We start from the raw sequence: 15,009 nt of genomic DNA on the forward strand, positions 1-15,009 counted from the left end.
TGTATGATTTACGCATCGTCATGCAACATACCCACATAGGGAAACACCATCCTATGCCACACCAAATGCATACACATACGTATAACAAAGCATTACACTATTTTATTGCATTTATATACACAATCACAACCTCCACCCTTTCAGGGCTTGGTAGAACAGTCAAGGGAATTACACCCAAGGTCCGAAGGCTTACCTCAATGCTTCAGTCAACCTTTGTTCTTCACCAACAGTTTCAGCAATCAACTTTTACAAACATACACCAATTCCAATGAGCTATTCAAGCTCCATAGCTTGCTCCAATGGTTGATCACTCACGGTTGATCCAAATGTCTCAATCCTAGACATCACAAGGATCCAATCAATCATTCAACTCACTAATTGTTCAACATGCTAGAATACTAACCAATCCAAGCATGAATTTTCCAATATTATGAACAATTATCAAATGACTATCTAGGCTCATTTCCACCGATTAAATGACATTCCTAGCATTTTCCATAACATGCTCTAAGCTCCATTCTTCCTAGAACATAGCTAATTCAACTACATTTCATAAAAATCCCAATTTACTATTCACAAACCCTAACTCATGCAAATTTCAAGGAATCATGAGGTTCAAGGGTTAGAATCTTACCATCAATGGTCACACAACCAAGGATTGATGGCTCCTCAAGCTTCAATGGAGGTAGAAACTCTCAAAACCCCAATTTTCACCAAAGGGCCGAATTTTTGAGAGCCAATATCCCTCTCCACAATGCTCCCCACTCAAAACAAAGTTAGGATTATGAAAGAGGGGAAGATTCTAAGTGATTTAGGCTTTTGAATCGCTCCAATCGGTTGAAAATCACACAACCTAGGTTTTCTTTCTCTCTCTCCCTCCCTTCCTCTTCTCTTCTCTTCTTTCTGGGCGTCGACGGGCTGGGTGGGAAATGAGGGTCATTTGGTGACTTAAGTCACTTAACATAGGTTAAGTGGCTCTAAGCGAGTATTGGTTCGTCTATCTATTTAACTCCAATAATTACCAAACTTTACCCAAAAGTCTGGAATATTATTCTAGGAATATTACTATTTTTATTTTTATATTTTGGGTACTTTTGACAGTACCCATTTATACCCCTTAATTTTCACTGAGTACACTTTTTAACTCCAAAGTGACTCAGGTTCATTTTATTAAGCCTCATACTTAATTTCACCCAGTAAAACATGTTTAATTAATTAATTACACTTGATTTCCTAATTAATTAATATGGGCTATTATAGACTACTTACATTTGCTTCTTCTTTTGGGCTATGCTTCCAATCCAGACATTGAAATTCGGAGTCAAGTGCTATGTCTAACATTAAAAAATGAGTGAAATACATAAATTCACGGCAGTTTCATATAATTAGCTATAGTTATTTGATCATGAGATATGCTAGCAGGATTAGTAAAAAGAAGAAAAATGCTACCAGCTGCACCAGTTGGGTTTTAATCTTATCCTCCTTTCTACAAACGAGCACATTCCTTGAATTCCTTTTATCTGAATGACCAATTTTATTCTCGGTACCTTCGTTCTCAGCAACGGAATCATTGTTGATGGGGTTACCAACCACATATTCATTTGAATTGCTCGTTTTATCACTTTGTTCTGCCTTATGTTTATCTACCCTCATAGTACTTGAAGTTAGCCCCATTATTTTCCCAGACCTTGTTTCTTTGTCATCTATCACATCCTCAACTGCCTCTGGCATATCTTCATAGGTAGATAGTTTAACTGAATCACTGAAAGAGACTCTCTTCATTCTCCGTATTATTGGTTTCTCTATTGATTTGGAACAACTCTGCATCTTGAATTTCTGGGATAGGTTGGTGACTGAACTATCATCACTATTCCTTGGCTTTGATAGTTCTGATGCAACCATTGACATGGAAAACCTACGTACAAGGCCAGGGTTGCTCCGATAATTTCTACCCTTTGATGAAATATTGTTGGAGTAATCTTTGGTTTTCTTCCATCTCTTTATTTTACCAAGAAAACTAGAATTGTTGCTGCTGCTACTTTGACTGCTGGAAGGGCTTTCAAGGGTAGTAGTTTCAATTTCATCACTCTCTTCAAATGTGGCATTAGAAGAGTTGCTTTCAAGCTCAGGATCAAATGTTAATGCATGAGTTTTCCCATACAATTCTTTGCTTGAATCCTGGCTGCAATCTAGTCTTGAGGCCTTTCTACTTTGTTTTTTATGATCGTGGACTTCAAACCTCAAGCATGTGTAAAGCCACCGTTGGTACACAAGTTCCTGGACCATGTCAAATCTGTTTCTCTGCAATATTTCAACTTGTTCTGAAAGTTCTTCTTGGACATGCCGTAAACCACTTATTTCTTCTTTTATCTGGGACACTGTTTCCTCCTGCAGAAACTAAATGTAAAGGGTAAAAATAACTCATGGCCAGTGCTAAACTACTCTTGCTCAAGATATTTAAGTTCGAACGATGGTAGAGAAAAATAAAATAAAATTCCTAGACAACTATTACTTACCATTCTTAAAGAGATTTACTTTCAATTAATCATTATTAAAGGGACAATAATTATTTGTGTCACCACTAATAAAAAAAACTAGTTTTAAGTTATTCAATAAAATCTATATGGTATTTCACCCAATAATTTAGAATTTGTTAAAAAGTGCTAAAGAGTGTGTTATTAGCATTTTTCTATGTCACATTAACTCCTATCACTTTAATAATCATATAGTAAGTATTACATCAATTTCTGGAATTCTAGGAAAACACTTTCTTTCTTTTTTTAAGATTTTCTGTGTATCTCTATTTCGGTCAAGTAACCAATTTTTCTAAAAGTTTAAGCGGTTAGGTCCTAATTTAATGTGCATGAGAATAATGCATAAATAATATTTGCATCCTATTTCTTCTAGGGTGGAGTGTTCCTACCTCTGTTCTGATTCTTGCCTGGACTGTAGCCAACTCAATTCCAATCTCCCTCTTTTCCAATTCAAGCTCTTTGTTTCTCCTCTTCAGTTCCAAAACTTCTAGTTCGATGTCTTGAACATCATTAAGTTTCTTATTCACCGTAGCATTTCTACCTGAGCCATTATACTTCTGTAGTTCAGTTACTTGCTGTTGGAGCATCAATATCTGCTCCTTGACAGGGCTTCCATTGACTTCTTTCTTCCATTGCATCTCACTTATCATTTTCTTTGCAATATCTAGTTGCTTTTTAGACAAAACATCCTCTCTTATTTTTTCTTGAATAATTTTCCTCTCTGACTGCAAGGAAGCAATGATTGTTTTGAGAGAGTCCAATTTTGCTGTCTTTTTTTCTAATTGCCTTTGCATTTGGGCAATGGCTGATTTCCTTTCCTTCAGACCTTTCAATTCAAGAAATTTCCTTTCAAGGTTTACCTCCCCCTGCTTGTAGTCCTTTACTAAATTCTGTAATAGCTCCTTTTCAGTAACATAATCCATTTTTTCACCACCTATTAACAGCTCCAAATCCTCAAATTCTCCTGTTAACAGATTTTGTGGCATTTCAATTTTAATCTGCTTCTCTTCTTCATTCTGCAGCATATATAATCAATAGTCAGGTTCTTTTAACATTTACTTGAATTTTGACAAAATAACACATGGAGGGTACCTTTATCATATGATTAGCATTTGCAGACATATTTTCCTTCTCTTCAGACTCTTGTTCCAAGTGTGAGTCATCAGAATCACTTCCTTAGTTCGCCAAAGGCATCATAGCAAAAGTATAATATAAATCCAAGAGACAAGGATAAATGAAGTAAAATAGGGAATTTATAATATGGTGTTTAAACTTGTTTTATAGTTTTGTTTCATTTTTAGGGTAACGGTAGTTAAGTTAACAGAGGGAAAATGGTGGTACCTGGATATTTTATTTTACTGTTTCTCCTTGTAGAAAAGATGGTTTTTGTCTTCGAAATCTTAAGTGCAGCAACCGAAGCTACAACCATGAAGCTCACTTTGATTATCATGTAGTCCTGCACACAAGTTCGAACAGTGTGGTTATGAACTGGGAATTTGGTGCACGTCACTTACTGAATCTCGTGAACTCTCACTAGTTTAGCAGTCACTACATTCTTATCAACTCTCCATATAACAAAGCCAAGCTAAAATATCAATGTTAGTGAAGCTCATCACTAACTAGTGGTTGGCTTCATTCAAGACAATGGAATTAAATGCTATTGGAAGAAAATGTTAGCCACTTTTATATTTATTCTACACTTTTTTTCTGGTACGTTGGATCAAAACTCAAAAGACAAGCACTAGTACGACTCAATTGGAGAGTAATGGTCCAGAGTCATTGTTTTTTGTTTGATTCAAAAAAAATATCTGGTAATGTTGCCAAGAAGGAAAAATATTTGCCATAAGTAGCTACGGGTTGAGAAGGCTTGAATAAGCAACTTCCAGCTACCCATGTGATTAGAAAATTCACCCACTTATATGAGGAGTACGATTCTAAAAATGGGTCATTCTTGTTCTTAAATAAATGTATGTGGCAAAACGTGCGATTTTGGAGAACATTCGCGTCATTATTCCATGTCGCTCAAATGTAGAGTTTCGTTGAAAAATGAATCAAGTCGCTTGCAAGCATCTAATTGCAATTTGTTTTGATTTTCAATTTGTTTTGATTTCCAATTTCTTTCATTTTGGTAAGAAATTGTTCAACTATGGACAAAGACTTTTTTTTTTCATGAGTACATCAATCATTGATTATTTTAATATATTTGCTAAGTTTATATTCACACGTTTAAGTACTGTAAAATGTATAGCTTGTGTATCTGTGCAACGGCATAAATAAAAGAGAATATATTGTTGCTCACAAAGAGAGAGAGAGAGAGAGGTTATGTTGTTGAGCTAAGTAACAATGACTTTCTTAAATACATTTTTTTTTGGATATAAGGGAAGAAAAACAACAACTACAATCTGCAAAGCCTTGGGCTACTAATACCCATAGAATCTCTTCCTAAGATGTTCCTACAGCCTAACGGAGGTTCGGTGAAGAGGTGAACATCCCAATCATCAAACATATGGGCATAGGAGATTAACCAATCAGCTAGCATGTTACCCTCTCTATATGTGTGGGTTACAACAGCATTCCAGTCATCATGCAAAAGATTATGGATTCTGTTAACAATGCTAACAAAAGGGTGTGCAAAGTGGCATCCTTTGGTTATCAGGTTCACCGCAACCAAGGAGTCCCCTTCCACCCAGACGTTTCTGCATCCTATCTTTTTCACCTGAATAACTCCCTCAAGAAAACCTCTTAGCTCAGCAGTTAGAGAATTGCCATGCCCCAATTTGCCACAGAAGCCCGAGATCCATCTTCCAGTATCATCCCTAAGCACACCTCCAAAACTAGAGTTTGAGCCACTATTGATACAGGACCCATCAACATTCACTTTCATCCATCCATTACTAGGGTGCTTCCAACTAACATCATGGAGAGTCTTGTGCCCCTAAGATAAGCCACTAGCTGATAGCAGATTACGAGCTGTGAGGATATTGCAAACATAATTGTTAATCGCCAAAATTGTCCCCCTTTGATGTGGGCTCTTGTCATTGAAGATCAGTTCGTTCCTAGCCTTCCAAATATGTCAACAAGCAACTCCAAAGGTGAGGATAATAGAACAAAAAAATGACAAGATCAAATATCTGAATAGAAAATATTGAAATGGTATTATCTACGGCAATTCGAGGGATGCCGGCAACTCCTAAGCAACAGAGGAAGAAGAAAGCATTTAGGCTATACTGCAAATTTGTTAAAATCCCCCTAATCCTATCTTCCTTGGTAATAAAGACACAAGGCTGACAGAAAGCAAGAAATGGGCTCAACACAGCAGCCCAACAACAAGGAACCCAATTACAAAGGAAATAACAATTAACTAATATATTTCTAGACAGTCACGTGTATCAGCAATCAGCTGATATATTTCTCCATAGCCACGTATATCAGCCACGTGTAGAGACAATGAAGTCATCAAACTTCTGAGGTATCATTTTTATTCTGCTGGGTCTTCTCTTTCCTCTATCTTCATATTCTCTCTCTTTTCTGATTTCATCTTCTGTAACTTCTACATTCTTCCCCTTTCTGCCATAGGATTCTTCAATGTTCATATCAATTTCCTCACCCCTTAAAGACTCGATCTTGCCCTCAAGATCAAAGCTTGGATAGGCCTGGATAAACTCAGACATTGGAACCCAGGTAACGTCTTCCAAGGGTAACCCCATCCACTGCACTAACAACTGCAAGTCATCATCTTTTCTGTTGTTGAGTGTCCGAGAACGCAGCACAGCCACAGGTTGCAACACGGGGTGGTTATCCCAGACCGTGGAGGGTAAGGGCTCTGTATGAACAGCTAGATTTTGACGAAATGGCTTAAGAAGGGACACATGGAAGACGGGGTGTATGCGTGACAGATCTGGTAACCCCAATCGATAAGCAACAGGCCCAATTTTCTACAACACCGGAAAAGGGCCATAAAATTGACGGCGCAACTTCGAATATGTCTGATTGCGCGCAGATTTTTGACGGTAAGGCTGTAATTTCACCAGAACCTGATCTCCAACTGCATAATGAATATCCCGACGATGTTTATCTGCCTGTGTCTTCATTCGTTGCCTGGTTCTATTCAGATTTTCCATAAGTTGACGGAGAATTTGATCACGTTTGGTCAAAAGTGAATCTACTGCCTCTACAGGGGAAGAAGAACTTTCATAAGGAGGGACTGTTGGGGCAGGGCGCCCATACAACACCTGGAAGGGAGAGCATCCAATTGAGGAATGGTATGACGAGTTGTACGAGAACTCGGCCCAAGGAAGGTATTGAACCCACTGTCTTGGAGCTTCCATTGTAAAACATCTAAGATATTGTTCCAAACTTCTATTAGTGACTTCTGTTTGTCCGTCTGTTTCAGGATGGTTTGTTATGCTGAAGTTAAATTTAGTACCACTCAATCGAGCTAATTCTCCCCAAAATTTGCTGACAAAAATTTGATCCCTGTCCGACACAATAGTGCGAGGTATTCCATGATGTCTACATATATCAGTAACAAATACTGAGGCGACCTTGGTTGCTGTAAAGTTGGCTGGTAAGGCAGAGAAATGTGCGTATTTTGACAAGCGATCCACTACTACCATGATTGCCGTTTTTCCTTCAGACACTGGAATACCAACAATAAAATCCATTGAGAGTTCTTCCCATACAACTTTGGGTATCGATAGTGGTTGCAATAAGCCAGCGGGGGAGAGCGGTTGATATTTAGTAACTTGACAGATGGGGCAAGTCCTCACGAACTCTTGCACGTCTGCTTTCATCTTAGGCCAGTAGTAACGAGTACTGATCCGGTGCAATGTCTTCTTAACTCCCCCATAGCCTCCCACTAATGAGGAATTAAATTCATATAGCAAGGTAGTCTTTATCTTCGAAGAGGCTGCCAAAACTATCCTCCCTTTGAAATAGATTAACCTCTCCCTGATAATGTACTGATCCATTCCATGTTCCTATTTTTTGATTTGTTTTACTAATTGGATCAGTTCTTATTTTTGTTTTACTTCCTCCTTCAATAGGTCCAACATTGGGTTGATAACACTCGTCATGCTCATGGATACAACCTCTTTCTTCTCCAATTCCTTCGCACCTTCATGTACACGAGAGAAGGCATCAACCACTTTCTTAACCGCTCCTGGATGGTATTCTATAACATAATCAAAACCCAGCAATTTCACCAAAAATCTTTGCTGTTCAGGAGTTTGAATCACTTGTCCCATCATCTCTTTGATGCTTCGTTGATCTGTACGAATAACAAACCTTCAACCCAGTAAGTATTGCCTCCACTTAGACACTCTTTCTGTGATTGCAAACATTTCTCTAACATATGTTAAGTTTGCTGCATTTTTGTAGATAATTTCCTACTAAAGAAGGCGATGGGTTTGTTACCTTGGCTCAGAACAGCACCGACACCAACACCTGAAGCATCTGTAGTTAGAATAAAGGGTTGGCTGAAGTCTGGTAAGGCTAATACTGGGGGTTTGGATAGGGCTTCCTTTAATCTTTGCATTTCCTTCTCCCTCCCTCATCCCACTTGAAGTTATCTTTTCGAAGGAGAGTTGTTAAAGGAACAGCAATCTGAGAGAACCCTCAAACAAATTTGCGGTAGTATCCAGCTAATCCCAAAAACATGCGTAGTTTTTTTAGAGTATTCGGTATTTTCCATTCCATAATTACTTGTATTTTGCCTTTGTCAAGTCTCACACCTTGAGCATCAACTACATGTCCCAAATACTCCACTTCAGCTTGAGCAAAAGCACAGGTAGATCTTTTTGCATAAAGCTGGTTGGTGCGAAGCCAATTTAAGACCAGCCTCAAGTGCTTCACATGTTCTTCCAAGGATCTGCTATATACCAGAATGTCATCAAAGAAGACAATTACAAATTTCCGGAGAAAGGTTTTAGCACTGTATTCATAATTCCCTAGAAAGTAGCATGGGCGTTGGTAAGCCCAAATGGCATAACCACGAACTCGTAGTGCCCTTCATGAGTTCGAAATGCAGTTTTGTAGATATCTTGAGGGTCCATCCTGATCTGGTGATACCCGAATCTCAAATCCATTTTAGAAAAAACACTTGCACCGACTAATTCATCTAGCATCTCATCAACTATAGGAATTGGGTAGCGATTAGGTACAGTAACCTGATTTAAGGCTCGATAATCTACACAGAATCTCCACGTGCCATCCTTCTTTTTTACCAAAAGCACTAGCGAAGAGAATGGGCTAAGACTTGGACGGATAAACCCTGTTTCCAGCATCTCCTTCACTATTTTTTCAATTTCTGTCTTCTGAAAGTAAGGGTAGCGATAAGGTCTAACGTTCACAGCTTTGGTTCCAGGTTCCAGTTGAATTTGATGATCCTCCTCTCTGATTGGTGGAAGTTGTTTTGGTGTTTCAAACACATCTTTAAATTCCTCCAGCACTTCTTGTACCACAGATTCCACTTGCTGCTCATTACTTTTTTGCCATTCACCCTCTTGTTCTACATATTGTAGCTGTAAGTAGGTGACCACTGCATCTAAATCTGCTAGTTTTCGTAATTGATGAAGTGTATGGCTTCTACAGGTACCCGCGATTCTCCTTGTGATACTATAGTCTGACCTTCCCTTTCAAATTTCAGGACTAACTCCTTGTAATTTGTAGTGACATCTCCAAATTCTGACATCCACTAGACTCCTAATACCACTTCTGCTCCTTGAATAGGCAAGACAAACAGGTCAGGTGTGAAGCAGTGCCCTTGTAACTCCAATTTCACCTTCGAACATACCCCCTTGCAACCAAGTGTAGCACCATTTCCAACTAGTACTTTAAACTGTGAAATGGGTGTCACTTCTAACCCCAGGAATTTCACCAACCTCTTCTGGACAAAGTTGTGAGTGGATCCTCCATCCACTAGAACCTGCACTCCCGTTTTATTAACAATTCCTTGTAATCAAATAGTGCTGGTAGAATACTGACCAGCCAAAGCATGCAAACTAATTCCAGGTATAACCTCCTCTTCACCTCCAATGGTCTCATTACTGATAAGCTGATATGATTCATGGTCACTATCTTCTGTATCTTGTGTTATCAGCAAAAACATTTTTTCTTTTACTTTACATACATGATTACAGTTAAATTTCTCATCACAATAATAACATAGTCATTTCTCTCTCTTTTCCATCATTTCTGCAGCTAAATTTTTTTTTATGGGAATTGTTCCCTTAGAAGCCCCATGTGTACCTGTAATCATCCTTGCTGGAGTGGGTAATAGTCCTGCTGAATTGGCAGGGTTATTCCCTGTAGTGTTGCAGTTGTAGCTATTGCAGTTGGGAATCTTGTCGTTCAACTTGTCTTCTACCAATTTGTCTAGATCAATGGCTTGTTCCAATGATTCTGGAAGATGCATTCGTCCTTCTTTTCTGATTTCTGGTTTTAAACCAGATTCAAAGTTACTCTGTAAGGTGATGTCATCAATGCCAACAATCTGATTTGAAAGTTGTTCAAATTGCAATTGATACTCTTCCACTGTTGATATTTGTGTTAGTCTCCCCAATTCACCTCTCAGGTCACGATATTTAGAGGGGCCAAATCAAACCCTCAAGGCTATAACAAACGTCTCCCAAGTCGAGAGCCCGTTGTAGCGGTCCATCCAATGAAACCAGTCCTCAGCAGATCCGTCCATATGAAACGATGTCAACGTCAATTTTCCAGCATGAGAGAGATTGTGGAATCTGTAAAATTGTTGTATCCTATCGATCCAAGGTTCAGGGTTTCCCCCAGCAAATCGAGGCACTGTTAATTTGACTGATTTGAAAGGATTATTACCGAATAAAGATCCTAGTCTAGTCTTCGAAGTTCGATCATGCTTGGAATCGGTTTTGTGACGACTTCCTTGATCTATTTTGGCCTCCATTAATGTAAGTTTCATATTCATTTCCCGTAACAGTTCGCCTAACGAATTGAACTGTTCTTCATGATTTTTCAGTTTAGCAGCACACTCATCTCATCTTGTAGCGGTGCGAGTTCCCTCCGCCATCCTAGTCGTTCAAAAGTTTCTCTCAATGAAAGCACCAAAATAATAGAACAAAAAAATGACAAGATCAATTATCTGAATAGCAAATATTGAAATGGTATTATCTACGACAATTCGAGGGATGCCTGCAACTCCTAAGCAACAGAAGAAGAAGAAAGCATTTAGGCTATACTGCAAATTTGTTGAAATCCCCCTAATCCTAACTGCCTTGGTAATAAAGACACAAGGCTGACAAAAAGCAAGAAATGGGCTCAACATCGCAGCCCAACAACAAGGAACCCAATTACAAAGGAAATAACAATTAACTAATATATTTCTAGACAATCACGTGTATTAGCAATCAGCTGATATATTTCTCCATAGCCACGTATATCAGCCATGTGTAGAGACAATGAAGTCATCAAACTTCTAAGGTATGCTTTTTATTCTGCTGAGTCTTCTCTTTCCTCTATCTTCATCTTCTCTCTCTCTTTTCTGATTTCATCTTCTGTAACTTCTACATTCTCCCCCTTTCTGCCATAGGATTCTTCAATGTTCGTATCAGAGGACCTATAACACCTCGCAATTCTAAATTAAGTATTAAAATATTAAATGAGTAATTAAGTGAAGGATTAGTGAAAATCCTAAAGATTAGACCAGAATACAAAGAAAGGGCAAAACGGTAATTAGCCAACACGCAACCCTAAGAAGATAAAAATTGAGTAGAAGGTCTCAGATGGTAAAAATAACCCTGGAAATGGATTCAAAGTGAGAAATTGAGTGGATAGGAAAGTTTCAGAAAAATCAGAGAATAGTGATTTTACCGGTGTAAAATACTGCGGTATAATTGTACTGATAAGCGTGAAATTTGTATCAGTATTTTTAGGAACCAAAAATATGACATGAACGAGAAAAATACGTAGGTCATGAATTTGTGGTTGAAATCAGTGTTTGATTAAAGTTAAATAGCGTGTGGGACCCACCTATGGCTTAAGTGACTTAAAAGTCACATTACATGACACATTCTCTCTCCTCCTCTCTCTTCTTCCCCGCGGATCAGCCCCGCTCCCATTGAAACTTGATGGAAATAGCCTTCTAAACACATTGGTACCACTCTTGAGCCTTGAAACCGTTTATTTGGGGAGATCCAAGCCATTTTCAGCTACGAATTTTTGGGGAAAAATGGATGTTCATGGAGTCATATGGTCTTCCAATGCTTGGATAAGTCTTGGAGGAGTATCAAGTCTTGGTTGTGAGTATGTTTCCACCCCATTTCCATGGTTTGATTGTAGTTTATAATTATGAACCCTAAACCTTGCATTGTTGATGTGTGATGTTAAAGAACTCAATTGGGAAAAGTTTGTACATGAAAGTGTCTTAGAATAATATGTATTAGCTATAAATGCAATGCAAATTTTAGGTGAAAAATATGGATTTTTTAACTTAGAATATTTTGAGGTGTCATGACTTGGATTTTGGAAAATGTGTTAAGATGTTATTGGTGAGTTGTTGGATGATGATATGTGGATATAGTGAGATTGTATGATATAACACCTCACAATTCTAAATTAAGTAATTAATACATTGAGTGAATAATTAAGTGATGGATTAGTGAAAATCCTAAAGATTAGGCCAGAATACAAAGAAAGAGCAAAACAATAAATTGCCAACACACAACCCTAGGAAGATAAAAATGGAGTAGAAGGTCTCAGATGATAAAAAATAACCCTGGAAATGGATTCAGAATGAAAAATTGAGTGGTTAGGTAAGTTTCAGAAAAATCAGTGAATAGTGTTTTTCGCGGGTAAAAATACTGCGGTACAATTGCACCGTAAAACGTTTCGATTGAGTTTTGAACTCTAAGTTTCAAATATGAGTTATAAATGGTTTATTGAGTTAGGAAATATGAATTTTGATAAAATCTGACGGAATTAAGTCAGTTTGGGGAAGCGTGTCAACGGCGCACGCAACAACTTAAAACAGTGTTTTCTCCGAACGATCGAAAAACTCCGAATTCATCTAATCAAGTATAATTAAAGGACAATGATTAATGTTAAAAGTTAGAGTTTCTAAATAGGTTTTTAATTTATGGACGTTTAGTGGAATCAGAGAAAAATTCAAATGAGTTTGAAATCGCGTGAGGTGGCGGTGGGACCCACCCCACTTAAACCACTTAAGCCACATTATCTTTGGACACTATTCATCATCTTCTCTCTCCCTCCTTCCATGCAAACCCGCAGCCCTCCTCTTCCTTGGCCACTTCCACTTCAAATTTTCTTTTCATCATAACTTAGTCATTTTGGCACCAAATCAAGTGATTCTTGGTTGAAATTTGTTGGAAATGGCCTTCTAAACACATTGGCACTAGTGGCAAGCCTTGAATCCAGCTAAATTTTGCGAAAATCCCTCCTCAAGGCCGCGGGTCAAGCTTGGAGATTTGTGTTCATGGAGCTTCTAGGTGCTCCATTGGTGGAGTATGTTTAGGAGGAGCCTTTTACCTTCCATTTGGGTGAGTGTTCTTGCATTTTAATTGAATGAATGTGATGATTTGAATCTTGAACCCTAGACCTTGCATGGTTGATATGTGATGTTAGAGAGCTCAATTGGAAAATGTGTATTAGATGATAATGCCTTAAAATGATGTATTAAAGCTAGAAATGCAATGAAAATTTTAAGTGAAAATTGATGATATTTAACTTAGTGGATTTTGAGTTCATGACTTTGGACTTTTGAGTTTTGTGTTGAGGCTTTGTTTGGTGATTTGTGGTATGCTTGTATGATGATATAATGGATTGTGTGGTGGTTGAAAAGTGTTAGAATAAATGGAAAATAATAACTTGTGTTTAGGGACATAAATGAACCTAGAGTGAATTATTTAGCAAAACGATGAGTAAAAGACGTAAAACGGAAAAACAACACTTGAATTGGCCTCTTGGCAAGCTAAGGAAGCATAATAAAATGAGAAAGAAAATTTAGAAAAATAAATCCTAAAATAACACTACAAGGGCCGAACCATCATGGTGATGGGAAGAATTTTTGTGTTTTTTTCGCGTTTTGACGTAAATTGACGTATACTGACGGCTGTACATGGTTGTGTAGGTTGTCGTACGTCGAATTGAATCCTGAACAGTGAATCAGTGAATTGCCCTTGGTCCTGGACCAAGTGGATTGAGGTAAGTGATTGTATTATGCATGTGAGATTGAGATTTGGCATGCATTTTGTGAACTTTGAGTAAGTGGGAACGTCCTATGTGTAGGCGTTCTGTTGAGTAGCAGACTTGGAACTTAAGCTGCTGCAGAGCTAAGTGAGAAAACTGTTTAAGGTAACCTCTTGGTACTGGGGCTTGTTCCCTTTTTCTGTTCCACCTTGCCAGTTGATGGCAACGGTAGGAAGTGTATATGAGTAGTGTAGAACACATGAGCATGCATGCATTATTACAATGGGTACTTATGTACAGAGTCTCTGGCCAGTAGACAGTTTTCTTAGCCTTCGGGCAATTTTGGACTTCCACTGGATAGGTCTCCGAGAGGGAGTTCCAGTTGACCGTGGGTCATGGTGTGTGATCCGGGTAGGAGCACACTAGGAATGTCTTTGGCGTTTTGGATGGTTGGGGCATCATGGTTGTGGTTTTTTGAACGCACCTTGGATGATACCCATAGGCTTATATATGCCCAGGGCGTACGTGGTATTGGTAGCTACCATCCCGTATCGTCGTAGTTTGTATCTCTATATTCCCCATTTCTCTAAAACCCTTGTAATATTTCGTTTTAAAAATTGGTTGTTGTATTCTATTCATATGCATCGAAGTGAACTATTGGGCGGAGTTTTCTCCAGAACCTCTGGGTTACTGAGATATATTCGTATATCTCACCCCGTCTCGGGGCATTTATTTCAGGATGTACCTGTGGCGTTGGAGCAGCGGCAAGAGGCCCGCAGAGTGATAGAGGAACATTTTCAGTATTTGGCATATTGTTCATGTTGGCATGCCTAGGTCTAGTAGTTTGTATCATTTGAATTTATGTTTAAATTTGTAATTGGAGTTGTAATATTGTAAAGGGTAATTTGAAGTTGAAGTCGTAAGTTGTAATATTTAAGTATATGTTGTAAATGTAAAAGAGATGCATGATGTACTAAGATGGAAGGATTTTAGGCCTATGTTAGAGTTATGATTATATGCTTATATTGTGAAACTACATGTAAATGGGACCTTTGTGATTGAAACAAGTAAGGAATATAATGTGAGCTCTATAGTATAAACTGCCTAATAACTATAAACTGGATTGGGTTGTAAGTGCCCCAAGGCGTTGTTTGTCCTTGTGTGTGCCACCCATTGGATTATTACTGTATTATTGTTGGATTATTAGGTACTTTGAGGCATTAGTGAGCTTGTACAAATTTGGGGATTATTGGAAAAACAAAGGAAACTCTGGCGAATTTTCTGTAGAATTGGCAGA

General features: G+C 38.2%; 1 protein-coding gene across 2 annotated transcripts; it reads right to left on the reverse strand.

Moving 5' to 3' along the window:
- Nucleotides 1-1,266: 1,266 nt before the first annotated feature.
- Nucleotides 1,267-3,739, reverse strand: LOC133298540 (protein CHUP1, chloroplastic-like). 2 transcript variants are annotated; one of them, XM_061497843.1, is made up of 3 exons: nucleotides 3,627-3,739; nucleotides 2,924-3,550; nucleotides 1,267-2,388 (listed from the first exon to the last, which is right to left on the reverse strand). In XM_061497843.1, exons 1-3 carry the CDS (start codon nucleotides 3,654-3,656, stop codon nucleotides 1,396-1,398), a joined length of 1,650 nt encoding a protein of 549 aa, XP_061353827.1. In that variant the 5' UTR covers nucleotides 3,657-3,739; the 3' UTR covers nucleotides 1,267-1,395. The 2 variants fall into 2 exon arrangements, with proteins under 2 accessions (XP_061353827.1, XP_061353826.1); XM_061497842.1 differs by having other exon boundaries at nucleotides 1,267-2,397.
- Between the last annotated feature and the right edge of the window lie 11,270 nt (nucleotides 3,740-15,009).

This window comes from Gastrolobium bilobum, unplaced genomic scaffold, assembly GCF_033153095.1.
Source record: "Gastrolobium bilobum isolate Gb01-03AN ecotype WA unplaced genomic scaffold, APGP_CSIRO_Gbil_v1 utg121160, whole genome shotgun sequence".
Taxonomy (NCBI): domain Eukaryota; kingdom Viridiplantae; phylum Streptophyta; class Magnoliopsida; order Fabales; family Fabaceae; genus Gastrolobium; species Gastrolobium bilobum.

What these genes read in the sequence shown, in the direction of transcription:
- LOC133298540 (XM_061497842.1), bottom strand. Translation starts at nt 3,656, where the DNA reads ATGTCTGCAAATGCTAATCATATGATAAAG. An exon ending in ATGCTAATCATATGATAAAG is followed by an intron (nt 3,551 to 3,626) that starts GTACCCTCCATG and finishes TATATGCTGCAG; the next exon opens with AATGAAGAAGAGAAGCAGAT. An exon ending in AGGCAAGAATCAGAACAGAG is followed by an intron (nt 2,398 to 2,923) that starts GTAGGAACACTC and finishes CTTTACATTTAG; the next exon opens with TTTCTGCAGGAGGAAACAGT.